Source organism: Vipera berus, assembly GCF_964194415.1.
Source record: "Vipera berus genome assembly, chromosome: 11".
NCBI classification, from domain to species: Eukaryota; Metazoa; Chordata; class Lepidosauria; order Squamata; family Viperidae; genus Vipera; species Vipera berus.
In genome coordinates, this window is record NC_138214.1 from 21,079,982 (window position 1) to 21,107,619 (window position 27,638).

The 27,638-nt window shown below is 44.7% G+C and overlaps 1 protein-coding gene across 1 annotated transcript in view; it reads right to left on the minus strand.

Annotated features, from left to right (window-relative positions):
- AR (androgen receptor) overlaps nt 1-26,693 on the minus strand; it is a 239,674-nt gene extending 212,981 nt beyond the window's left edge. Inside the window, exon 1 of the mRNA XM_081336937.1 lies at nt 25,449-26,693. Within this exon, the coding sequence (XP_081193063.1) occupies nt 25,449-26,677 (1,229 nt within the window). The 5' untranslated portion in view covers nt 26,678-26,693. The remainder of the gene's footprint in view (nt 1-25,448) is intronic.
- Between the last annotated feature and the right edge of the window lie 945 nt (nt 26,694-27,638).

Below are 27,638 nucleotides of genomic sequence, written 5' to 3' on the forward strand. Positions count from 1 at the left end.
ACACAGACATGCACACTAAAACTTTGAAAAGTATTCAAGGAAACTGGAACGGATTCAGAGAAGGGCAAAAAAGGTGACCAGAGCTTGCATATCCCTGAAATGGGAAGACTGAAGAGGGCAAGATGGCATTCATCAGATGGCCAAGAGGATGGCCTACAGAAGGTCAAGGCCAGCTCCATTCCAATGCAGGACGTGGAAAATGGATTTACGTGCCAGGAAGGCAGATGCCAACCGAATGTTATGGAAAACACCCTCAGAGCCGTTCAAACGTCCCAGGGAGGCGATGGGCTCACCTTCTTCGAGTGCTTCAGGCAGACGCTACACAACCATCCATCAGGGATGCTTTGGGTTCCTGCAGTGAGCAGGGATGTGACTGGATGGCCTGAAGGGCCCATTCCATTGGGAGGATTCTCTGCTATGGTCAGGCACTAAATCCCTTTCTAGAGGCCTGACTTGCTCAGTGAACGTGATCAAGGACGGTTACAGGCTGAATTGGAAAACTGTCAGAGGAGAGGAGATGGTTAACTGCAGCCTTTCAAATGCACCCCAACCCCACAGGGTATCCATCAGCCACTAGTCCAGCTGATGACGTAAAAAAGCTGGCCAGGCAAGATTCTTGAGATCAGCCATGTTGAAACTTGTGATCACAGGTAGTCCTTGCTTACCAACTGCCTTGTGTAGCAACCGTTCTAAGTTAAGCTTTGTGATCAATCCTTGCATTTATCGTTGTTACAACATTCCACAATCATGTGACTGCCATTCACGTGCCTGACCACCTTGTCAGAGTTAATACAGAATGCAGAAGTAAAATCATAACTTGCAGTCATGTGATGAACACTGTAACTTACAAAGAGGAAATGAGGTCATAAGCCCATCACAATGTGATGCTTCACTTAGTGACAGAGTTGCTGGTCCTACCTAATTTTGATCACCAAGTGAGGACTACCTGATAGGAAAACTGGGAGAAAGTGCAATTTTTCTCAGCAAGGTTATCTTTTCACATCTACAACCAAGACTTCCACTCATTTCACGATACTGGAGGGTCAAAATCCTCCACGCTCCTTTCAGCCAAGTCCTTGACTTACAACCGTTCATTTAGTGACCATTCAAACTTACAACAGCACCGGAAAAAGTGACTCACAACTAGTCCTCATATCCTCATGGTCATGTGATCAAAGTTTGGCTGCTTGGCATCTGGCATGTATTTGCAACGATTGCAGCGTGGGCTCCTGTGATCACCATCCCAGCTGGCAAGCAAAGTCAATGGGGAAAGGCAGATTCACTTAAAGACCACATAATTGGATGCAACTCACTTAACAACTGCCTTGCTTAGCAATGGAAAATCTGGTCCCAATGGGGGTCCCTAAGTCAATTTTAGATATCCCCTGGAGGGCTAAGGGAGGTGACACCCCCCCCCCCCCCACTGCTCTGGCCTTGAAGTCTGATCTTTGGATATTTTTAGTCTTGCCTCAAGCTAGTGAAGCAGTCACACTTTGAAGATCAAATTGTTGTGCCTGCCTGGTGGGGGTGTTTCGCAGTAACATCAAGCACAAGTGGGCAGGCCGGCTGCTTAATCAGCTTAATCTCTTGCGCTTTTCTCTGTGTAAGAAACTAGCCAAGCCTGCTCCAGCCAGCTCTATGGCAAGGGAGTGACTGGCAGCTGTGTCTTTTCTTGGTTTCAAAGTTTTGGCTTTTTTATAACAGAGAAAGACGCTGTCAAAAGCAAAACAAATCTTCTGGTCTGGCCATTTTGAGATGAAAGGGAAGAGACTCTTTGGAGAAAAGGGACTCTGAACTTACTCTCACATTTCCTTTTCAAATTCCATAAGCAGGTTTGTTATTTTAATGGGGAGGAAATGAAACTGAATGCCCCCCTTGCGTGGCTAGTGGGCCGCTTTCTCTTTGATCGTTGCTCTGCTTTGGCAATGCAGACTGGCAGAGACTCCCAACACGGAGACGGGCACTTCCTCACGCTCACCTTAGGCTGCCGAAGAAGGGCAAAGAAGCCAAGAGCAAGAGAAGGTGATCCAGCAGGATGGAGGTGATCAAGTCGTGGGACCCCAAAAGCAGCTCCTGCCCTAGAGATGACCTGCAGAGAGCGCCTGAAGACCTGGCCGCTCTGGGCTTATCTGCTGCTTTGGAGGGAGGGTGTGATTCTTTCGTCTTTCCTCTTTTTAAACTTTCAACTGTAAACTGGCCAACATTTTTGGGAGTCGGGTGGCCTATACTGTACATTGTATGTATGTGTGTATCTGTCTTTGTATGTGTGCATAAATAAAATACTAAAGTGCTCCAGATCAAGCGGTCAGTTGGTTTGTTCAATTTCTACACCGTCCAATTACCAATGACTGTAGCCAGTTCACAAGGAAACAGGAGAACTATAAAATGATCAAAGGTAACAATGAAGCAAGAGGCCCCAGAGAGCAAAGGTGGCACAACCAGGCAGAAGGACAACAAAATCACATGACCACTACTTCTGCCTGGTCTTAGGCCAGGGGTAGGCCACCTTGGCTCTTTTATGACTCGTGGACTTCAACTCCCAGAATTCCTGAGCCAGCATGGCTGGCTCAGGAATTCTGGGAGTTGAAGTCCACAAGTCATAAAAGAGCCAAGGTGGCCTACCCCTGTCTTAGGCTCACCTGGAGTAAAAGCAGATGGCTGGGTGGGATGTCCCTTTTGACACCAATTTGCAGGAACCTGCCTCTGCTGAGTGAGAGAAAGCAGCTGACAACAAGCTTTTAATGCCTAGTTTCTGATCCTGCCCTTTTCTCACCAGATAAAGACAATCAGGAGAAGAAGCAAAATCAGAATTTATTTATTTCCTGTGAAATAGCAAGCCTGGCTAATATCTTCCAATAACTGCTTTGTGTGGGGGGGGGGGGAGAAAGAAAAGAAAGTAAACCATCTTTTGCTAGCAGGAATACTCCCATTAATGCAATTCCCCTCCAACTCAGTGGTAGAGTTCATGGGAGGAAAAATCTTCTCTACAAAGGGAAATTTCATACATGTGTATCAAGAGAAGAAATGGGAAGGTCTCCTGATTGAAGAGCCCAAGACTCATTTTTGGCTTTTGAAAAACTCCATCTTGTCAGTTCTGTTTCTACTTTATAAATGCACCCCACTCCACCCCAGTTGGCTATTTCAGTGGGCAGTGGGCTAAATCCCAGTAACCACACAAAATGACCTCAGTTCCTATAAAGCAGGGGTAGGCATACCCAGCAGCAGGAATGAGAAGAGCTGCAGGACAACATACCTGAACTGCACGGCTCTGCCATCTCTCTTTCTCACCCACACGTGTGTCTCAGACACCTTGTCCAATGAAGTCCAACTATCTTACTGACACTAGAAGACATCCTGCTATGGTTATGAACTGCAACACAGTTGGAATCATTTTCAACCTTGCTTAAGCACCAGAGCTATTGTAAAAATGTCAGGAATTTGTAGTTAGCTTAAATTTGAGAAATAATACAATAAAAAAATAGATGAACACTGGTAGGAATCTGCCAGGAGTGAGTGACTAATAGGAAGCTGCTGATATGGTTAAAGGTTTGGTGCCAAGGGTTAGTTCTATAACAAGACGTTACAAGCTCCTTGCTGTTCCTTCAAGTCTCAGAAACAAAAAGAAAGGTAAAGACTTTTTATAGTCTTATTGCAATGAAAAAGTAGCTCCTATTTCACGCCTGTCTTTTCTCAAAAATTCAATCCTAGCTAGTCATCGTTTTACTAACAGCCTGAAGGAGAGGATTGAAATTGTGGATAGTTTGGAAACTCTCTGGGAGTCCTTGCTGACTACAAGTTAAACATAACCCTATAGCACAAAGCATCTTCTAAGAATACAAATGTATCTTGAGCTGTATTAACAAGAATACAGAATACAGAAAAAATAACCCTACTCTGTGCTGGCCAGACTCCCTTCAGAGGATCCTCCCCAGAATCAGGTACCATAGTTGAAAAGAATGACAAATTGGAGCAAGTTCAGTTGAGCATTACCAAGATGGTGAAGGGTCTGGCAAGCTGTAGCAGAAATAGTTAGAGGACCCAGATAAGTTTAACCTATAGAAAAATGGCTGAGGAGAAACAATTTCTATGGAATACCACTCCACAAGGAGCTGGCTTGTTTCCTACTGCCCAGTGGACAGGACTAGAATTAACGGGTTAAATTTCTAAAGAAGGTTCAATCTGGCCGTCGTCGGAAGGAACTTTCTGATGCTCTGAGCTGCCAAATCAAGTGATTCTCATTTTTAGGAAGTCTTCAAACAGAGACTCAAAGGTCAGAGATGCTCTAGCGGATCCTGTCCCGCATAGAAGGATAAACCAGATGAGTCTAAGGTCCCTTCCAAGGTCTCTACTCTGAAATATATGCAAAATCTTAACCTTATTTCTGAAATATTTTGGGACCAACCACGGATTTTGTGCGTTATCCCCTGCACACTGCAATGGCTTGTATTCAACACATTAAATCATTTTTTGGAAACCATATTCAAGGTGGATTTCTCTGAAGAACTAATGGATTCTGAGCAGCCAGTGAGTTATAGTGAGGTGAGATTATGGCTTATAGGTGGTGAAGTGGTGTGGCAGGGGATCCTAATTTCTAGAAACTACTCTAATTTTGCCATGACAACTTCAAGACATTCCTTCTACTCCAATGGCCTTGCTCATGTCACAGCAAGAACTAATAAGAAGCAATTAAATTGCTTACTGAGCTAGTAACTAATCATGCCAAAATAAACTATGCATTTGACTTTTAAGTTTGATATGACACATCTTTGAATAAACATGGAAAGAAAAAAAGAGAACAAAAGTAAAGGTAAAGGTAAAGGTTCCCCCGCACATGCGTGCTAGTCGTTTCTGACTCTAGGGGGCGGTGCTCATCTCCGTTTCAAAGCCGAAGAGCCAGCGCTTGTCCGAGGACGTCTCCGTGGTCATGTGGTTGGCATGACTAGATGCCAAAGGCGCACGGAACGCTGTTACCTTCCCACCGTAGTGGTCCCTATTTTTCTACTTGCATTTTTACGTGCTTTCGAACTGCTAGGTTGGCAGAAGCTGGGACGAGTAACAGGCGCTCACTCTGCTACGCGGCACTCGGGATTCGACCCGCCAAACTGCCAGTGAGAAGTCAATGGAACTGAAGCAAGGCTGGCTATGTGCTCTCCTGGGCATCAGCAGACAGAAGCAGGATGGATGACAGCCAGTACGCTGCAACTCGGGGATGGAGGCTCAGAAGGAAAGCTCTGTGCAAAGGTTCTTTCCCTCTTCAGAGATGGCCACCAGGTGCCCTCTTCATTAATTTGTAATTTGATGCATACTTGTACACCTAGGTTGCTCACAGGAGGCCAGAGTCCCAATGCAGGCTTGTATCACGCACCGGCGGCTGTGCCTTGGCAGAGTCTGGCCTTGCAACTTTTATCCACATCTAGGTCCATCAAAGATGGATTGCAACACTGCAATGGGATATATTTGAGGCTGCCCCTGACAGTTATTTGGAAGCCAGAAGTTCAACCACTGCCCAGATCTCCACATGAGGTTTTTTAAAAAAAATGTCATTAATATAAGCTCATTCTGCCAAAGTATTCCCCCAAAACCAACAATTTTGACAAAGTTTAAAAGCTTTTATAAAGTCTTATAAAAATTCTAGCTTCTACATCACGCATTAGAAGGGCAAAGTCTCACATATTTACGCAACAAAGCAAGCAAATTGATGTAAAAAGAAAATACATTTTTCACCTTTTACACCTAAAAGTTCCACTACTTATTTTACTACCTCAGGCTGTGAATGCTGCTAAACTGTATATATATATATATATATATATTGGAAGAAAGAGCATGGAGTGCAGAATGTTTATAGAGGGCATAAATAAGGGCGACAGCTGATCCTTAATGAATAAGCCATGAATTCCTGGATGAACTGAAAATCAAAGGTGTTAAATTTCTGTCAGCTATTCCATTAAGACACCTGCTTCCTATACCTTCACTGTTTTTAATCTCTCTCTCTCTCTCTCTCTCTCTCTCTCTCTCTCTCTCTCTCTCTCTCTCTCTCTCTCTTTGGTTTCAAAGAGACAACCTATCACTCCTTTGCAAAGAAGCAGGAAGGAATCTGCTGCCTTCCAGCAAGGAAGAACTTAGGAGAAAAGGTGGGCATTTCTCAGCTGCCGGATCCCAAGTGTCACTTCAACAAAGGCCTGCCACAAATACATAATGAATGCCTACCAGGACATCTACCTGACTTCCAGGCTGTTTCCTCACGTGAAAGATCTCCGTGGGAAATAAAGGCCCTTTCCCTGCTTTTCTCTGAAATCTTACGGGGAAAGATCCCCAGGAATCAGAAACTGGTTGCTGCTCCCCACTTTATCTAGACCCAAACTGGTCTGTGAGGATGCTGGAAGGAGACTAATAATGAATTACAGATTGGTAATTTACTAAAACTTTTTAAAATAAATAGAACATAGTAAGAATACAGCAAATTCCAAACTTAAGAATTTAAGCTGAATTTGTATCTAAACTGGAACAGGTTATTTAATCAAGCAAATGTTTCTCTTACTCTGAACAATTGGAAACAGGCCAGAGCATGTGCAGACCTCAGGCCAGGGGGAGGGAGGGGGATTGGATGCATCTGAGCAAGTGAGGAGGTGCACCAAAGGCGAGCCAAAGGGGGCGGTGCTGGAAATGCAGTGGTGGAGCAGTTGGGGATGCTGCGCCCTTAGATGCAGCCCTGGGGCTTTCCTTGCCAGGCAAGAGAGAGAGAGAGAGAGAGAGAGGGGGGGGGGAGGGAGGGAGGGAGAGAGAGAGAGAGAGAGAGAGAGAGAGAGAGGGACGGGGGGCGGGAGACTGCTGGGGCTTTCCTGCTTGCAGCACAACAGCCATGCATGTCCAGGAGAGACAGCCTGCGTGGGAGATGCCGCTGGGCCTTCCTGCCCGCAGCCTCGAGGTTCTCCTGGCCAGCCTGCGCCTGCCTTTCTTTCGGCTCTCCCTCCTCCATTCGGAGGACTGCAGCTTGTTCTCAACCTGGGAACTTCCTACAATATCAATTTCTAGATCTACATATAAGAAACAATAAGTGATGAAACAGACAAAGGAATGGAGGTCTGAAAAGGTACACAAACAGAACAAAGCAGCACTGAAAATAAATTAATATTTCTGTTCATACTTTCCCTCCAATGCTACAGGCCCCCATTTTCTTAGACTTCTCGCTGTTCCCAGGATGTGCAGCCAACCCAGCCTGACTTTCCCCACCACTCTCCCTGGAAGAGCCAGTGGCCTGACTGACCTTAGAGCAGAAGTCACCAACCTTTCTCGGTTGGCGGACCGGAGGGAAAGGGAAGCATTTTACATGTGCGTGTACGTGCACAGTGCCGCAAACATACCCGTGATGCAAATGGAGCGGGGCTAGCATCTGCATGATACTCACTAGCCCTGCCCTGTTCTTGTGTGGTGCAGCACCGTTTCTGTCCCCGCAGTGCGGCGGCACCTGTTTTCGTGCCCCGAAGTGTGGCAGTGTCCTGTTTTCAAACCTTGTAGCATGGTGGCAGCGTTTTTGTGCCATGACGTGTGGCAGCAGCCCATTCTCACACCCTGAGGCAGGGCAGTGTCCCGTTTTCATGCCCTGAGGCATGGTGGCCTCCTGTTTTTGCACCCCAAGGTGTGGCGGCGTCCCGATTTTGTGCCCTGCGGATGCAGCGCTAACATGAGGAGGAGTTTTAGAAACAAACCCCCATCTCTTGCCTTAACCCAAGCATCAATGCAGTATGAAAATATTGCATCACAAAACTCTCCTAGATGTCTTGAAATACTTTTGCATTAGTATTTTAGCTAAATGAATGAAGCCTTTGCTGCTGTGGCTATCATTGTACAAACATATATGTGTGTAGCTAAGGACTTTAATTAGTTTTCTCCCTTAGACACTTTCCAATCCCTGCTGATATTACTAGCATTACTCTTGACACAGGAGGAGGGGGAAGATTCAAATCCTAGCAGAGGCTAGAGAGGAAAGAAGGAAATGAGAGAATAGTACAATGAAAAATAATAATTTATTACACTTGTATGGCACCTGACTCTAAACAACTGAAGGGGAAGAAGGGAACCAGTGTGGCAGTTTAGTAAATGCAAAACTCAGGCACTCCATGCCGAGATGGTCAAAAGGTGGCCACTGAGGTTTTCCACTCAATCGGGGAAGATTTCTAAATCTTAGCTGTTGAAAGAGCGAACAGAATTTGGTCTCTGTGTATAGAAATCATAGTCTCTATTTGACGTAGACCTTTGAAATGAAATCCTAGGATTTTTAATTCTAGTTATATAATGTTACACTCAGCTCTGGTTGGAAGAACTCAAGTCCTGAATAAAGAAATTATCTTTTCTTGTTATAAGAATTATATTGTGCATTTCCACCTGGAGTGAGGGAAGAAAGCAGTTTCCCCTTCAGTTTAGCTGAGAGACAGCCAGCCTCAATTAAGCAGCCTCAATTTCCACAGTGGGCCAAGGGACAGAACACTGAGTGACCCCAACTCAACAAGCCACGCCAAGCCTGCAGAAGATTGCAGTTACTGCTCTGGTCGCAACCAGAATTTTGATCTTTCAGAAGTGCTATGCCCAACTTAGGTGCTGCATCCTTATTTGTATAAGAATATATTGTTGAAATGCAAGGAAAACTGCTACCTTAAAAAAAATCAGGTACTCAGCACCCTTTTGCAAACTGAATCCTTAACCAAACTAAATTGAACCTTCTTCCTTGTATTTCTAATATACAATAAATATTCCCTGAAGCAATTTTGATACCAGTTGTCTAACTTAAGAGCTTGGGAGAGGTAAACCTGCAATTTTACAAAAGGCAGCTGAGTGTGCAGTATTGTCCCCTGCACAATGACTCCTTTCATTAAATTATTAGAAGCCAAATCCTGCCTTCTGTTGTATCCCAAGATGACAAACAATGAATGTTTCCTTCGGTGTTGCTTTTGTGTTGTAAAGAAAACAACTTTGTATCCTATTACTACCGAACAAAGTCTGGTCCAGAGTTACACTTTGTACAAAATTAAATATTTGCTTATAGCTATAATGCAAACTTTCAGTCTTTCCAGCAGCTACTAAATGTTGCCCTGAATTTGTTCATTGTGTCAATATTTTAAAATGGATTTCATCAACTTTTATATCAACACAGTTATAATCCAGATTTCCTCAAAAATTTTGCAGCAAGGGAAATAAATTATTTATTCTATTATTAAATGTACAACGCCATATTACAGATAAGAAATTGAAAGACACGATGCTACAAGTTTCATGTGTAAATAACTACAGTCTCCTGTTTTAAAAAGTCCCAAATCATAATCCTATCTTATTTATTTTGGAAGTAGCATAAATTGCCCAATTAAGACTGAACTGAAAAGGTTAACTAAACTACACTGAACATTTAATTCTCAGAAAGAAATTAGTTTCAGAAGAACAACGTAAGTTTGTGCTACATTTCTCTGGATCTGAATTACTATCAGTTGAAACAAATTGACAATTGGTGGTAGGTAAAAGGAATTCAAGGGGCGGGGCTGGACCTAGATATTTTGTGGGTGCCAAGGGACTCAAGACTGATGATACGTTCGACCTCTCCCTCCCTTGGACTCAGCCTGGTCATCTCCTACAAGCCTATTATTATTAGCCTACACTTAGTCCAATTACAGCCCTTTTCCCATTCCTGACTTAGCATTAACCTTACAACAATCTTGTTAGGTAGGCTGGTATTCAACAAAGCATAAAGCTGAAAAGAATCATTGGAAGTCTCTGGCAGAGGCAGCCTCTGACCCCCTGACCCGTTTCCTTCCACTCCCAGGGGTCTTACTGTGTTGGCAGCTCTACGGTAAAACAGGATGAAACCCCTGGGAAGAAGGGGCCATACCTCGAAATCTGAAACACCCGGTAGCCTTGAGACTCTTTGCCTGCCACTGCGGCCACCTCTTCAGACAAGCAGGAAAAAAAGCCAGAAGCACTAAGCAAAGATTCAGCAAAGAAATACAGAAATATCCTAAAATAAATAGATACAGGTATCTTGGTTTCATATGTTCACCCAAACTAGATTTTTTTCATTTCTAAACCCATTATGTAACCAAAGATTTTCAGCTATTATATTTTGAATTTTGCCACTAAATTTTGAAAATGTTTGGAACTTCCTAATGTGAAATTCTGCATGATTACTATTTATCGTATAGATATTTTAATTGGTAATTATAAATAGTTAAGAAACTCAGGTTCAAACTGACTTTCAGCTACAAAAACTCTGGCTGGCTTTGAGCCAATCAAAGCTTGTTTTTGTTCCAGAGATTTATCTTATTATTATTGATAATATTTATAAACTGCCCCAGTCATACCAATAAGTGCTGGTGTAGAGCAAAGCAAAAATATAAACAGTACAAAATACAATATAAGTAACGTCAAATAATAACAATGTCAAAGGCATGCTAAATAGTTCAGTCATCAAGACTTCGTAAAATGCAAGAAGGGCTGAAGCCAAATTTAATTTAATTAATTTAGACAATGCCCAACCTCAACTGACTGAACAGTGTACAATGAAAGCGACAGCCTAAAAACAGAAAACAGTAATCATAAAAAAATAAACAATAAGAAATGATGGTAGATTTGGTCAGACACATCCATATATAATCCAATCACCCCACCCAAAGCCTGGGACAGCAGCCAGACAGGGGGGCTTTCCAGTCACCAACCACCCGATCTAGGAAAGTGACTGCTGACATTAATAAATCACCTTGACAGACAGTGTCATCAGATCCCTTCTTTGAAAGATTTCATTTAAGCTTGTTTTTCCCCATCCACTCCCCAAGAGACCCCAAATCCTTCTTCAGGACTTGTACAGCCTCTTCAGCCTGGTTTGCAGTGGTGACAGGTTCTTCACTGTCCCAACTCCAAAAGATTGTGGAGAGTGTAATAAGGCTCATAGTTGTGTTTCACTGACTGAGATCTTAGAATCTACACAGCTGTTTTTGTGGCGAGAACAATAAAAGGAGCAAGCCTTCTAACAGAGACCTTGTCCCCCTTACTGATAATTTGCTACAGATCCTGCTAAAACATTTCCAAGGAACATTTCCAATGAACCCATTTCCAAGTAATAGAGAAGAAATGATAGAAGGGGTTGAAGTTGCAGAACTTTGGGGTAGAGTAACTGCATCATCATCATATTAGAATTCAATATAATGCAGATACAATCAATAGAACAAAATCAGACTAATGTATTAAACTTTAAAAGAGCTGATTTTGACAAATTTAGAGAAAGCTTGGGAAAACTCCATGGATAGAAATCTTAAAGGAGAAAACAACTCAAGAAGCTTGGGAAACTCTGAGAAATATGATTATAAAAGCCTAATCCAACTCAACACCATTGAAAGAGAAAAATAAGAAATCCAAGAAGAAAAGAAGAAATAGGGGAGACATGATAGCAGTATTTGAGGGGCTGCTACAAAGAAGAGGGGGGTCCTGTTATTCTCCAAAGCAACAGAGGGAAGAACAAGAAACAATGGTTGGAAACTGATCAAAGAGAGAAGCAACCTGGAATTAAGGAGAAACTTCCTGACAGTGAGGAAAATCAACCAGAAGAACAGCTTGCCACCAGAAATCATGGACACTCCATCACTGGAGGTCTTTAAGAAGACGCTTGACAGTCACTTGTTTCAGATGGTGTAGGTTCTCTTGCTTGAGCAGGGGGCTAAACTAGAAGACCTCCAAGGTCCCTTCCAGCTCTATTCTATTCCAAAACCAGCATGGTTACACTAAGAACTCTCTGATAAACTGAAAGATAGAAAGAGTAAGTATAAAAAATGGAAAGAGGGATGCATTACTAACTAACTCACACCTCCTGCACATTTCCCCTCCCACGGCAGGGACCCTCAGGGCCCTGCGTCTTCAGGGGGCAGCTCCTGCAGGTGGAGGGGCTCGCACACCAGCAGCTGGTGGTGGTGGTGGCATCGTTGGTGCCAGCACTGGCTCAGGTGGAGCAGGTGCGACTGTGGCCATGGCTGCCAGCGCGGCAGCTACATCCACAGCTTGGCTCGGCCTGGGTGGTCATTTGAGGAAGACTTTCCTGGGATCTCTGATTCTCGATCGCCTCTTGCAACAGGTACAGGACATGGCTCAACATGGCATCCTCCAGATCTGCATCAGGTTTGCCTCTATCCCCGTTGCACCACACCTTATGTCTGTGGAAACCTCTGCTTCCTCGCATAAAGGTTACCCCTGAGGGTTGTTCCTCTGGTTCTTCTTTTTGCCCCACACCCAAAGACCATCCGGCCCTGGCAGGTTCCTTGTCAATGTCCAGCCATTCCATTTCATCTCAGCCATAGCCGGATCTAAAAGGGGACCCGCCTGGAGCTCCAGTCTCCTCCAGGTCACTCTAGTGGCTGACCATAATTTAGATGCTCAGTCTCCATGGTAGAGACTACAGTCTCTGGCTTGACCATTAAAGCAGAATTTGCCTGGCTTTTGCTGGCATCACTTCTTTCCTAGTAAAAGTACCTCTTCTCTGAATCTATGGGGTCAAAGGTTTTTCTTTCTAGGGACTGGTCAGAGGCAGCCCCGACATCTAGTCTAATGAAGAGAAGAACTAGGGTGACATGATAGCAGTTGTCCTGTATTTGAGGGGCAGAGAAGCGGTGGCCAACCTATTCTTCAAGGCACCTGAGAAAAGGACAAGAAGTAATGGATGGGAGTTTATTAAAGAGAGATTCAACCTAAAATTAAGGAGAAATTTCTTGACAGAGAGAACAATTAATCTGTGTCTCCAGAATACAGAAAATATAATCATAGGGCTGGAAGGCTCTCGGGGGCCTTCTAGAACAACCTCTGCTCAAGGCAGGAGACCTTATGCCAACCTGGTCAAATGGCTGTCCAATCTTTTCTTGAAAACCTCCAGCAGTAGAGCAGCTATAGCTCTGGGAGGGAAGCTTTTCCATTAATTGTTCTCACAGTCAGAAAATTTCTCCTCCACCCATTACTTCTTGTTCTGCCCTCTGGAAAGTAGGTCAATCCCCTCTTCTCTGTAACAGCCCCTCAGGTACTAGAAGAGTGTTACCACGTCCCAATTATCATTTGCTGCCCAAATAACACCCCAAAACAAGTCAAAGTGATAAAGAAAGGAAAGGTTTTTTTTCCACAAACAGTACCCATAAACAACATTGCCTCTCAAGTGGCCCATCAGCCTTGCCTAACAAAATTTCCACTCGGACACCTAAGATTCAAGTGCAAATCCAAGATGTTACTTGTATGAAGATGGACAAGCTTCACCGGGCTTAAAGAACTCTGCAGGAAATGCATCCAGCCCATTTTCTATAGCAAGGGCCTTGTGATGGCATGGCCTAGAGAAAGACGGGGCCCTGCAGCCCAGCCCCTTCACGTAAAACGTGTTGGGATTTCTAACCCAGTTCCCATCTTTTTTGGTTTGAGGCTTCCAGGTGTCCATGGAAAGCTGAGCAGGAATTCTGAGCAGATCAACATGTCTACAAGTTCAGCCTTTATGACTGCAATATTAGAAGAATGAACTAAGTGTTCAACTGGCAACAGATGGACAAAGTTTGGCAGCCCCGGAAAGAATGGAGAGGGGAGACTGTCTTCTGCCTCAGCCATGAACTCACTGAGGAATTGTGTGGTCCATAAAGTCTTTTATCTCCTTCTTGGGGACGGGTTTCTTTTTGTATACCATTAGCACAAGTTTGAACTTGGCTGGGGAACCAGAGATGAGAAGACAAGTTTCTTAACCCGTTCCCCTGGCTACTTTTCTGTTGGAAATCAACCCCTCCCCTTAAAAAGGGATAAGGGGAATAAAAGAGCAGAGGAGGTTTTTTTTAAGAGAAAAAGCAGTTGGAAGCTCAGACCTACATCTGGAACACAGAAATGTGCAAGAGAGACTGATCTGACAGGCAATGGTGAGCAACACACTGTAGCATATGAAAATATCAAGGATGAACGTGATCCTTTTTCATTTGAGCCAATGTTGCATTTTTCCCCTCTGATGAAGCTCATCTGCTTTTTACATTTCACATCTGTTCAGACTTTCAAGAACACGCAATAAAAGTCTTGGACTTCAACTAATCTTTGATAAAACAACCTTTCACGTGGAAAACATTGGGGAGCAAGGTACCAAAGACCTTGACATTCAGTTCTCTGTCTGCAAGGTACACACATTGGAAAGGGACACACTTCTTTTCCCTTGCAGTCTTTTGGAGCAGCAGCAGGGAGAGAAAAAGGAAGAGTACACACCCTCAAACCTTAAGGAAACACACAGGAGAGACAGACCCCAAACATCGAGCATTTTCATCACCTTCAGAAATCTCAAACCGAAATTCTGAAATGGAAAAAGGAAACGCCTATGGACCCAAGAGCACCGAAAACCAAAGGCAGAGGGACTCTGTCTGGGGAGCATCTTTTGAGAACAGCAGGAGACCCACCTCAGCAAGGAGCCCTGGAGTTTGAAGCAGCCTCTCCAGATCCGCCTTCCCAAAGGTCTGCTCAGCACCAGCCACGCCTTTTCCTAAATGGGTATTTGGACCACTTGAGTTTAAAAAGAATAGAGCATTTGGCCCACCGGTGGTTAAACAGCATTTTGTTTTATATCCCGGAAGACTAATTTTATTCACACTGGTTAAATGAAATGACTATACTTCATTAATGTTTTTGTTCTTGTGTTTCAACTAAAGTGCTTTTTAAAAAAGATAATTATATTCTTTGCTTCTCTGAGCAAGAATGCACAAGTGAATAAATATCCTTATGCATTTATTCTTGACAATGGTGAATTTATCTTTCCTGTTATAGGGCAGTCCTTAATACGCGGTGTTAATGTGCCCGTGAAAACTGCTACAAAATGAGGAGTGTTTGTTTTATGGCTGGTTTCCCAAGTTCTTTTGCATCCCCTCCCTATAGAGCTCCCAGGCCAGTCTGAACAGGAACATCCTACAGTTATTTGGGCAGAAGCATGCCAAGGACTGATGGTTCCCCAAGGCAAAAAAACCTTCGACTGGAGGGCAGACCCAAAATGCTCCTCCTGCAGACCTAATCTGGTACGCAGATAATAAATCACTGGGGCAGACGAGGCACGAGACCCTTCTTAGGCTTGAGTGGGCATTTCTGATCCCTTCCACAGAATCCTGCCGAAGCACTGCTGCGAGATCCTGGCAATGTCCCACCCCAAGCAAAAGGGGGACTGCAGCACACTGTCAATGGCAACATCTCCACGCCGCCCCCCAGCACCTCACAAGATATAATATTGTGAGGAGAGCGCAGAGATTTACACAGATAGTCTCCTTCTCAGCTTCTTTGTATATTTGCAGCTGTTCCCTGCCTCAGACCGTGAAATTCATGACTGCAACAATGGCTGAGGGCAACAAGAGGGACGAGCTATCTGGCGCTAGAGCCATGATCCAGAGTCACTTGGTCTAAACAAGGTTGCAAAGTTGAAGGGGGGAAAAACAGAAGGAGCAGCAAGAAAAAAAATAGCCTCTTGAATATTTTCAATATCGAGCATCAATAACAAATGACTATACTTTCACAGTACATAAAATCAGTTCTGGAGATTCTGGATTTTTGAGAATGTACAAGAAAGCCAGCTAATCTCAACCGATTCAATCGGTTATAGACTTGATGGGAGTTATAACTCAGTATGGGAAAGTTTCTGGTTTTAAGGTAAATAATAATAAGACTAAAATATTATCTAAAAATATGACTATGAAGGAAAAGGAAATGTTAGCTAAATTGACAGGTTTTGAAATAGTGAAAAAGGTTAAATATCTGGGAGTATATATTACAGCTTCTAATGTAAAATTGTATAAGAATAGTTATGAGACATTATGGTTAAAAGTACAAAAGGACTTAAACAATTGAAAAAAATTACAATTATCTTTGTTGGGGAAAATTGCAGCTGTTAAAATGAATGTTCTACCAAAGTTTCTCTTCTTGTTTCAAATGATACCTATTTTGAAAAAAGATGCCAATTTGGATGAATGGCAGAAGGGTATCAATAAATTTATTTGGGCGAGGAAAAAACCAAGAGTTAAACTTAAGATCTTACAAGACGCACGGGAAAGAGGAGGACTTAAGGCGCCTAATTTGAAACTATACTATGATGCGGTGGTTCTAACAGTGGTTAGTGATTGGCTTAATTTAACAAATAAAAGTATACTTCATCTTGAGGGATGGGACTTATTATATGGGTGGCACGCATACTTAATTTATGATAAAAACGTTGACAAGGCTTTTAAATTCATATTTTAAGAAGTGCTTTATTGCGTGTCTGGAAAAAGTATTATTATAAGTTAAATTATAAAATACTAGTCTGGGAGATTCCTGGACACGCGATAGAGGGTGGATCTATGGGTGTGAATTTGGATAGGATTTCTTTTTTTTTTTATTAAAAAGTTTTACAATAGATTTTTAAATACAAAAAAACCCTCCTCCCCCTCCCCCCTCCCCTCTCCCCAACCCCTCCCTCCCCTCCCCTGCCCCCTCCCCGACTTCCCAGAGCTGAATACAGGGTATAAAAATACAAACAAACATAATCTAAAATATGCTAACAACAATAAATTTGGATAGGATTTCTTATAAGGAATTACTTAGATTGGTAGGGAATGATTGGCAATTAAAATCGTTAGCTGAGTTAAAGCAAGTCTTGGTTTCAGTATACTCAATTGTTAGCTAGGTGGAAGTTAGATCAAAAGGTTTGTATTACATTAATGGATGAGAATTTGGTAAAACAGATTAAAGATCAAAATCGAGCGCATATAAAGAGAATTTATAATGCTTTAATAGAATTGGACTCAGAAATGGAATTGACGAAAGATTGCATGGTAAAGTGGGCTCAAAATATTCAAGAACCGATTCCATTGGATATATGGGAGGTAATTTGGGTTAGAAATGTAAAATTTACCCAGGCCCAAAATTTAAGAGAAAATTTTCACAAAATGTTTTATAGATGGCATCTGGATCCTAAAAAGTTGTCTTGTATGTATCCTAATTTACAGCCCAAATGTTGGAGATGTGGCAGTATGGATGCTACTTATTTTCATTTCTGGTGGACTTGTAGAAATATAAAAGCTTTTTGGATTAAGATTTGGTGGAACATTCAAAAGATTTTCAAGAGAAAGATAAAGTTTACTCCACAATTATTTTTATTGGGTGTTATTACAGATTGTGATACTAAAGAAACTAACTTAATGTTGAATTTGATAACAGCTGCAAGGTTATTGGTAGGGCAATATTGGAAGAAGGACTGCCTGCCTACTATAGAGGAATGGACGTTTAAAGCGTTAAATTTAGCAGAAATGGCTAAGATTTCTGCTTATCTGAAGGATCATGCACAAGAAAGATATATTTCAGTTTGGAGAAGATGGATAGATTATATTCAGAATAAATATGGGACTAAAAAGTTCCATTTAGCCTATGAGTAAATTTTAGAGTATTATTATTATTAATAGTTTATTATAGTGGAATTTTTATTCAGTTTTAATTATATGATATTATTATTATTTTTAGTATTAGTAGTTTATTGTATTGTTTAATAATTAAGATATTAATTTATCTTTTTATTATTATTATGTTTACTGTTAATCTGTTTATGTTAAAGGGGAGTTAAAGCGCATTATGGACATGGTTATTTATATAGTTGGTTAATGTTAGTTAGATCATGATTATTATATTTGTAACCCTGTACTCAGCTCTGGGAAGTGGGGGAGGGAGAGGGGGGGTTAGGGTGGGTTGGTTTTGGGGTTTATATTGTAACTTTTATAAAACTTTTCAATAAAAAAAAGCCAGCTAGAAGGGCAGGTTTCAGAAACCGCATTCTTCTGTGTGCAACTGCCTTCAAAAGATAGAGTCTCTACACACTACCAACATTACATGGAAGTTGAAAGGTCAGAGACACACCTATCAGCCAAGAGGGAACCAACAGACTCTGGCAGAAGCCAGAAAGCCCTGCTTTGACATTTATTTTACACATAAGTTTTGCCTGCACAGAAGCCTAACTAAATTGTGAAAAAGCAGGAATTCCAACTGATTTCAGTTGACTTTATTCACAGCAGTTATAGAAGAATAAAACATTCCAAAGTCACCGGAAAATGTGATTTTAATATATAAATTAGCTGTAGAGAGAACTTTGTTCCATCTAGCACATGTGAAAAACTGAAGCAGCAAGACCAATTAATCCAAATAGGTCATCCTCAAATTTAAGTCCTGAATGTGTTTGGATCGCTCTTTTAATCAGATAATTTTTCAATTTACAGGGTAAAAAAAGAACGCTTAAACAATATTATTATGGAATATCCAAAGGCCTCAACCTAGCAAGGAAAGCAGACTTCCTTAACCCCATTAGAATCAGTACAACTCTTACACTGCTTAAGTCTGGCTGATAGCGAGCACTTCTATTCAGCAGAACAGCGCTGTGGCTCAAGGTTTTACATAACCAGGTTAAACTGGTTGACTCAGCCTTCCATCCTTCCGAGGTAGGTAAAATGAGGACCCAGATTGTTGGGGGCAATTAAGCTGACTTTGTAATAATGCCGCTTGGGGGTGTGTGTGAAAGCCCTAATAAGCAGGCATATACATAGAATGAAGGCTACTGCTAAGCTTGTAAGCCGCCCTGAGTCTTCGGAGAAGGGCGGGATATAAATGGAATTAAAATAAATAAATAAAAAAAATAAAAATAAACAAGCATTGGCTCAAAGCAGACTCCAGGCTGCTTGCTCCAATCCAATGGCCTACAAGACCACTACTCTCCTCCTCAGCCCTTGAGCAAGACAGCCTGCTCAGATAACATGATCGAACATCTGTGAGAGGATCCAAATTGCGACCCACTTTCTCAGGCCAAATCCCTCTGATCCTCACAGCTCTCACTCCCCAAATTTTACCAAATGGATAATTTGACTTGGGGGGGATGGAGGGGGTTAAGTTTAGCTCAGCTTGGTGCCTTGGGCAATGTCCTTACTTCACTTGGTTGCTTTTTGTTACATATTTATCTTAAGTATTATTTATTTGTCTTAAAGATTCAGATACCTTAAGTATTTCAATTCCCCAACTCCCATGTCTTGATCAAAGTGCCCTGAGATAGGCCCTGCTCTGAAAAAATTATGAACAATTTTACTAAATAATAAAGTATAATTACCTGTTAAATGAAGTTTCTTGGGAATCATTTCATTCAGTGGTATGTGACTGATAACACCCCCGCCACCCAAAAAACAACTTCTACATGCTGTATAAATTAATGCCAAATCAAATCAACCTTTATTGTCAGAGTACAACATGTGTACAATGAGATTGGTTGAGCCTCCCTTCGGGCACCCCCCACACACACACAACTCAGTGAAGAAAAAAAACACCTAACCCAGTGAATCCTACTAACAAACACAGAATCTTATTGCACCATGCGAACTTGTTGCACAATGCACCGGCCCCGCAAGTCTATCATACTATGTTGACGTTCTCCGTTCAGGAGTCTGACAGCCCATGGGTAGAAACTGTTCTTCAGCCTGTTGGTGAGGCTGGCTATGCTTCTATATCTCCTACCCGATGGTAGGAGAGTGAAGAGGTGCTGACCAGGGTGTGAGTCATCTCTGAGGATTTTCCTCACTCTTCTAAGGCAGCGAGCCCTGGCGAGGTCATCCAGTGGTGTCAGGGGACAGCCCACAATGTTTTGTGCTGTGCTCACCTCCCTCTGTAGTGTCTTTCTATCCGCGGCTGTCAGGCCAGCGTACCACACCGTAATGCAATGTGAGAGGACGCTCTCTATAGTAGACCGGTAAAAGAAGGTCATTAGCCGTTGTTGTACTTTGTTCTTTCGCAAGACCTAAGGAAGTGGAGTCTCTGATGGGCCTTTCTGGCCACCTTGGTTGTGTTGATTTTCCAGGTGAGATTTTCGCTAAGATAGACTGCCAGGAATTTAAAGGAGGAAACTCTCCACACAGCATTATTCTTTTAAAAATACTTCAGATATTCTGAAAGCAATCCAAATAGGTTTCACTTTTCCTTATTAAGCTTCCTTCACTAAACTGAGGGAAAAGAGCAGGACTTTAGCCTTGCAAACCAAATTCCTCTAAAAGTCAGGATGCAAAACTGCAAGCCAACATCTATGCAAACCTAAGTGGATCCCTTCTTGTCTTTTGATCACTAACTCCTCTTGGCTTTAAAGCAAACAAGGAAAAAACCCGAAGCGCTCTGGAGCTGCATTGCCCTGAGGGCCTCTTTTCTACGGAGAGGGGAGAAGGCTTTCATTCCCCCTCCAGCCAATGGGGCAAAGGTCCGAGGCTGGCCCCAGGCACTCTCCGCCCAGCGCGGAGAGTCGTTGCCAGCCAAGCAGTTGCCCTCAAACAGTTGCACCGACTGCCTTCCTTTTGGATCAGTACGGTAAAGCAGCCTATTGTGGCCGGAAGCTCAGCAGGAGTTGCAATGGCAGTGTGTCCCTCAAAGTGGACCTTGAGCTGCTTTCAGGATGAAGCAACACAGAGAAAGGAACATTTGCAAAAATAGATTTGGGGATCCAGTTGTCATTTGGCCAATTAAGAGAAGGAACAGAAGAACAGAAACCCAAAGGGGTTAAAGGAACAGGCAAAAAACCCACCACAACACGGCTCTGTTTTCAAAAGGAGGGGGAAATAGCTCCCTTGGGTGAAACAGAAGGAAGGGAATTGAAGCTGCTGTTACCTTGGCCGGTAGCACTCTCCAAATGATGCAGGGCTGGATTCAAATATTTCCAATTCATCAGCATTAGGATTGCCCATTTACCATTGCTCAGAACCTACATTAATATAGGAAAAAGAGGGGCAAGAATATGTTGCATAACTTTTGACCCCAGTCGTACTTCACAGAATGACTGGATTGGAGGATGAGTTTCACCTCTGGTCAGTGAGGAAAGGATGGAATCAGGGCCCAAATCCCAGCTTATTGGCTCAACTGGATGAACCAGAGTTGAAGCAGTTTAAAAGAAAAATCAAAGGAATCGCAAGAGCAGAAGGCAAAGTAACTTCACTGACAAGGAAACCCACACCTGGATTATGAATATTCAGATAATACCAGCAATTTCTCCTGCTGTTGAATGTATAAAACAGGCAATATATTTGGCTAATTATTTTTATGGAACCATGTTTCAGTCACAGAAATTACTGCTGTTGACCTGGGGAGAAAGGAGGGGAGAACCAGCGCAAGGATCCACAGTCTCATTCCTTGGTTAGATGAGAGGCCGCTGCATGTACAAATAAATCTCAGCATCCATAATTTATTGTGCGCTCTTTCTTCCTATAAGGGGTAAATTGAAAGCTGCCCACAGCCAAATGAATTTGAGTAGCAGCAACAAACGAAGAGTTTCACATAACCTGCAGGAATTAAATGTAGGGAGAATACATTGAGGAGAGGGGAATAATCTAAAAATGAATCTACTCTTATAAGCATTTGCTCTCAAATTTATACATTACAAGATCAAAGCTCCTTAAACACTATGTTTTCACGTCTGCAATCCATCATGTCTACAGCATATGTTCTCATTACCTTTGGAGTAGAAGTCAGAAGGAAATATAGGGGGAAATACCAGCAAGAGCTATAAGCTGAACTCATAGGATGCTGTAAAATGGTCACCTCTACGATAGGCTGCTGCAACGGCCTCGCAGGCTTCCTTCACTCTCCAGACAAGGCACTGAGGGCTGCAGCCTACCTGGATATAGCCAACAGACGTTGTGAGCAAACGGGCAGCCAGAAAGACCTCAAGTTTTAAATATGTACAAGTTACCCCATGGAGTCACATAAGACCCTCACAGATGGGAGTTATGAAAAGAAGTTAAATAAATAAATAAGCAAACGTCTGCTAGTATCATGAACAAATTAAGTATTTAAAATGCTGCCTTCTCTCAAACTCTTCAGCTTTTGCTTGTACAATACAGTGTTCAATTATAGCACCAACACTGCCAGAATCGACCACTTCTAAGGTGCAGGATTTAAAGCAAAAGGTTTGACCATTCCTGATGAAACAAAGGGGTGCAGAAGCATCCATTTTGGTTGGAATGCAGCTGCTTAAGCCCCTAGTTTGCAACAAGCCCCCTCAGAAGGAAAAGCTTGCATGGGGATTCCATTTTATCACCAAGCAAGAAATAACCATGTTCAGAATCTTCTGTACTGTAGCAAAATACACGAGCTTGAGGCATGATCCAGATGCAAACTATTAACATTTTTCAGATTGATTTTCTTAAACCTGAAGCCTATTTGCATTTTATGCAGATATTTCACACCAGAACCGTGGCTACCAACCTACTGTTAGAGAAGTCCTACTGGACACATCATAACTAGAATTTCTGTTCTAGTTATGATGCCATCTGCTAACAAACAGCTGTGGTCCAATTCAAATGAAAGCAAAGAAGTTTGGCTATAAATCGCAGTTGCGGATATACTGCTCCAAAGGCAACTGAACAGACCAGCAGGATCTGCTGTTCCATTCCAACAAAAGGCAAAGAGGCCTCTTGCAAGAACCGCATCATAAATAACTTTGGATCACCATACTGTAACATTTCAACAGGACCTACAGTCATAAACGTAAAGAGTCAATCCAGGTCTATTGACGTCAATGGGGAACTTTCCATTAGATTCCATAGAGAACTGGATTAGGCCCAAGATAAATGCTATGAAGGGAAAGGATACTCAAAGCACTTACAACATACCTTTTTTATTATTATCACAAATGGGCAGCCTGAAATATTTTTTCAATACTAGTCTATCAAATTTCTAAGTGTCTGGTTGCTAGTGCTGTAGAATATTTTATGTATGGGCACTGTGAATCCGAATGGGAAATATTCAAGCATTATATCACACGGACAAAACGTCTTCCACAAAAGAAGCACTGATAGCTCTTTCATTTTAGCTCAGATTCCACAATTTTCATGCTATAGAAAGAAGCTTTCCTTCAAAGTATTGGCAGGACTGACTTCTGCAAATAGACATACATGTTAACCAACCAACAGTTGCCTTAATATACATTAACCAGAAATTTAGGTTAGGATGCAATTCTTATGGTTTAGCAACTGCCAGTTGCTAATTTCCGGACACAACATATTGCTGAAGATACTTTCAGTAGAATTTTGCTTGCAACTCTTACCAACACTTTAATGTAACCATAGATAGTAGCCCCAACTAGGAAAGGGAGAGTTAGATCAAGAGGACTTCGAAGTAAAGCAGGAACCACAAAATGGGGCTTTGGCTGCCTTTTCCTCCTCATGTCCGAGAAGCAGTTAAATGGGCCGGAAGAAAATTTATTTATTTATTTATTATTGGGACTTATTGGCGATGCTCTAAATCAGGGGTTCCCAACCAGGTGTGCTCACACACCCTGGGGGTATGAGACGATATTCCAGGGGGTGCAAAAACTTGGGTTTTCAAAATTATAGCGTATATGCATAATTCATTGCCATTATTTCAAACTTTTGTAAGGAGTGCAAGAATATATCAGAAGCGTTCTAGGGGTGCAGGGTATAGAAAAGGTTGGGAACCACTGCTCTAAATTTTCAAATTGAAAAGAATCTGGGTTGCTAATTTTGCCTATACATTTAACTGACTTGCTACCATAGAAATTGCTTTCTTCAAAGGCATTTTGCCTAATACCAAGCATGGAACGCAAAGCTGATCACAGGGAACTGGGATGTCCACTCTCTTCAGTAGCAGCATCAGCTTAGCTAGATTTATCCAACAGGATTTTGGTGAAATCGCTGAATAAATATTATCCATTACCACAACTATATCATTATGCAATTTGAAGACACTGCTACACGGCAGTTTTTCTTCAGGACTCAAATCAATTTGGATTTTAATTTATTTTTATTTTTCCCTTTTGTCTTTCCTTCAGGTATTTATTTGTGTGTGTTGTGTGTGTGTGTTTAGCTTACTCTCAAGCTTCTGGATATGAGAGATGATTAAATTAAAGAATTTGTATTGTGCTAACTCTGTTCCTAGAACTTCAAGTCAACTGGTCTACTGGGCCAGAATATGAGTCCAACCAAGTTTATTCAAAACAAAGTAAACCAAATAAATCTTACACTGCTGGATCACTGAAACAAAACCTGAGATATCTAAACACATTGTGCAAAAGCACAAATCAAACATTAGGTAAGAATGTTTCATTCTTTTTATTGTTAGTAATAACTAATAGTATAAAATTAAGCCCTTGTGAAAAGCTGCAGTGAGAGAATTGGGCTGTTGGAGAGCGATCTACCTCCTTATGTCGGATGCTAGGAAGGTACCTATCCTCGCTTCCATTTTAACATATGGCCAAGGAAAATCTTACTGCAGGTGCCAGAAAGGCTGGCTGACTAAACGTTTTGCCTACAGTAACCAAAATCATGTTGTAGGCTTAGTTGAAAGCAGGATCCAGCATTTTAAAAGGTATCTATGGAAAATACAACCTATTCCGAGTCGCTATTGCCAACAGGAAGAGTAATTTGTGATGAAAATAAATGGCAAAAAATATTGAGGGAAGACCAAAGTTAACGTCTACAAGCTTCATAAGATTAAGATGCTCTAGCAAGCAAGCTGTAGGTAAGTCCATGGGTCAGAGCTATCACATTGGAGTAACTGGTGTTTTCTTGGGTCCTGCACACATACATGGCTCATCTTTTTAATGACATAAAGCTATGTACTGTATCTATGAAAAGTAAATCCTATTTAATCCAGTAGAATACTCTTCCTTTAAAGGAGAAAATATATCAATATTAATATATTAATAATTTTGTCAGGAAAACGCTGCCTGCATTTGTTTTACCCAGCTTGCTTTTTTAAAATGTGTACATATGTACAATTTATGATTCTTTAATTCAAGCTACAAAATGTATATTATGCACACAATTTACGTCACTTAACATCTGTTGTTGGCTATTACAAAAACTTCCACAGACGCAAAATAAAAGGGGAAAAAATCTAGATCATCAGCAGGGGCTTGTAATCTGCCCTTCCATATATAAAAAGGGACTAATCCCCTGGCCTGTGAATGATGCAGCTTCATTTCACAAATGCGGCTGTTTGATTTCCTTTATCTGAAAATTCAGTTGAAAACTTCTGGGGAAACCTCTTCCCTCAATCTGTGGAGAAGCCACTCCACAGTCAGCCAGGCCTTCGGCGAAACGCAAGAAAACAACCGCTTGTCCGCGCAAGCGGAGTTGCGCGGTGCTCCTTAAGCATTATTGCTGCCACCCCACCAAGCTCCCCTTGCTCTCATCGCCCCTTCCGAGCCCCGCTTGAGCAAAAGCCAAGGCGGGACAGGCGATTCCCCGGACGGGGGGGCATTCTTCTCCCCCAGAGAAAGCAAGACGCCGTCCAAGGGTCCAGCCCGGGAGGGCCGGCGCCTCTCCTGCCCCCATAGCGCACAGAAGGCGGACGCGGCTTCCCTGGGGTTCACCGGGGCCCTCCAGGCCGGGCGCCCGCCCCTTAGCCCGGCCGCTCTTAGCGCCGCGACTCCTTACCTCACGTCTCCGTAGGCGCCCGCGTAGCCCTCCATCCAAGGCCCCAGCTCCGTCTTGATGCAGCCGGGCGCCGGAGCAAAGGGCATCCTGCCCATCACGCCTCCGGGATACCACACCTCGGAAGGCAGGTCGGCTCCTTCCTGGCCGGTCGGCCCTTGACCCCGGCCGTAGCCGAAGGCAGTCGGGGGGGCGCCCTCGGCCGAGGCGCAGGGGCCGTAGACTTGCGCGTCCTCCGGGAAGAAAGGGTGCCAGCCCGGGCCCGGAGGGCCGCCGTAGTGGGGCGCTAAGGCGGGCAATTCCCCGGCGCGCCGGTACTGCGCGCCCCAGATGCCGCCCGCCGCGTACTCCAGCGGGCTCTCCAGCTTGATGCGGCCGTGCGAGGCGAGCGCCAGCTGGAAGTTGTAATAGTCGCGGCTCTGGAAGGCGCCCGCCGGCGGCTCGTCCAGCTCGGGCGAGCTCTTGAAGAGGCTCAGGTGGCCCGGTACGTCCATGGCCAGCGCGCCTTCGCCGCCGCCGCCGCCTTCCTGCTCGGCTTCGACGATTTTGCAGCCCCCCAGGGCCACGGGCCGAGCTTGCGCGCCCGGCAGCGCAAACATGCAGTCGCCGCGGCTCGTTGCCGCTTCGCCGCCGCCGCCGGGCCCTTCGAGCGCTTCCACCGCCAGGCCCATGGAGGCAGAGACGGCTTTACAGAGCTCCTTGGCGCTCTCGCCCAAGTAGTCTTCCTTGGCGGCGCTGGCTTCGTCGCCGCCGCCGCCTGCGGCCCCGCCGCCACGCGGCTCCCCTTCCGCCGCCGCCACCGCGGGCAGGAGGCTGCTCTCGGTCAAGATGTCTTTCAGGTCCCCGGAGCAGCTCTGGAACGAGGGTGCCAGCAAGGCCAGGGACGAAGAGGCGGCCGAGGAGGCGGCGGCGGCGCCCGCCGGATGGGGCTCGCGATCGGCCGGCTGAAGCCCTTTGCTGCCTGAGGCAGCCTCATCCAGCGGCAGGTAAGCAGGGGAGCCGGGCTGCCGCTGCTGCTGTCGCGGGCTGGGCTCTTGCAGGCGGGCGCCCGGCGGGCCGGCGGAAGGAGAGCCCGCTGCCTGGCTGCTGGACCCGACCTCCTCTCGCGCTACGCCAGGGCCGGGACTCTGGAAAGCCTCGCGGACGCTCTGGAAAAGGCTCTGGAAAGCTCCGCGGAAAGTTTTTCCCGGCGGCCGGGCATAGACCCTGCCCAGCCCGACGTGGACTTCCATGCCCCGTTGGTGGCAAGTGCGCGGGATGAACTTTGGCGGCTTCCTCACTGGCAAGGGCGGCTTTTCCCCTCGGGGAGGAGTCCTTGGCGGAGCGGCGATGCCGCGACGACTGGCACCTTTATCAGAAGCGGCGGCGGCGGCGGCCAAAGCCGGCGATCATCCCTTTCAGGGCGAAGAGCCGTCGGAACGCCCGGGAGCAGGGCAGGTCCGAGCAGGTGCCGCGCTAGGAGACGCGGCTTGCCGCTTGCGGGACACTGATCCGGAAGTCGGGGCTGGCCTGCTGAAGCGCCCGAGAGCGCGGCCTAGGAGAGCAGCGGCTGCCAAGGGGGAGAGGCGGGGACCGAGAAGCGGCGGGTGCCACGCTGCCTCGGCCGCGCCTGTTGCTACGATGAACTTTCTCGGCGGAAAAAAACGGACAGGCAGGCCGGCTGCGCGGCGGCTCCGACTGCCGAGCGGCGTCTCCCTTGCAGGCAGGCGCCGGCCGAGCGAGGCGAAAGTTGAGTGCGACTGCGGGCAGGCGGGCGCACGAAGAGAGCGAGCGGCTCGCGTCCTCTCGGCTTCCCTCACCCGGACGAAAGCGAAGTGAAGCGACTCCGGCGCGCGAACCGGCAGCTTTGCAGGCGGCTGGGCCGACCCGCCCCTTTTGCCCCCGCCTGGCGCTGGGAGCGAGAGGTCGCGCTCCGGCGGGCCGGGGAGGAGCGGAGTCGAGGGGGCGCCGGGCAGCCCAATCAGCTGGGCCGAGCAGAGACGAGCAACAAGTGGGCTAAGCGGAGAAGCCAGGCGGGCAGGCCCTCTTCGGCCGCTGGCTGGGAGGAGACGCGCTGCTCCTTCTTCTCCCTGGCTTCCGCGGCAGGCGGCGCCCTGCACGACGGAGGCGAGCGGGCCCGGCAAGAAGGCTGCCGGTCTTGCCTGGGAGGCTGGCACCGCCGCGAAGCTTCGGGCTTTATGTAGCGGCGGCCCG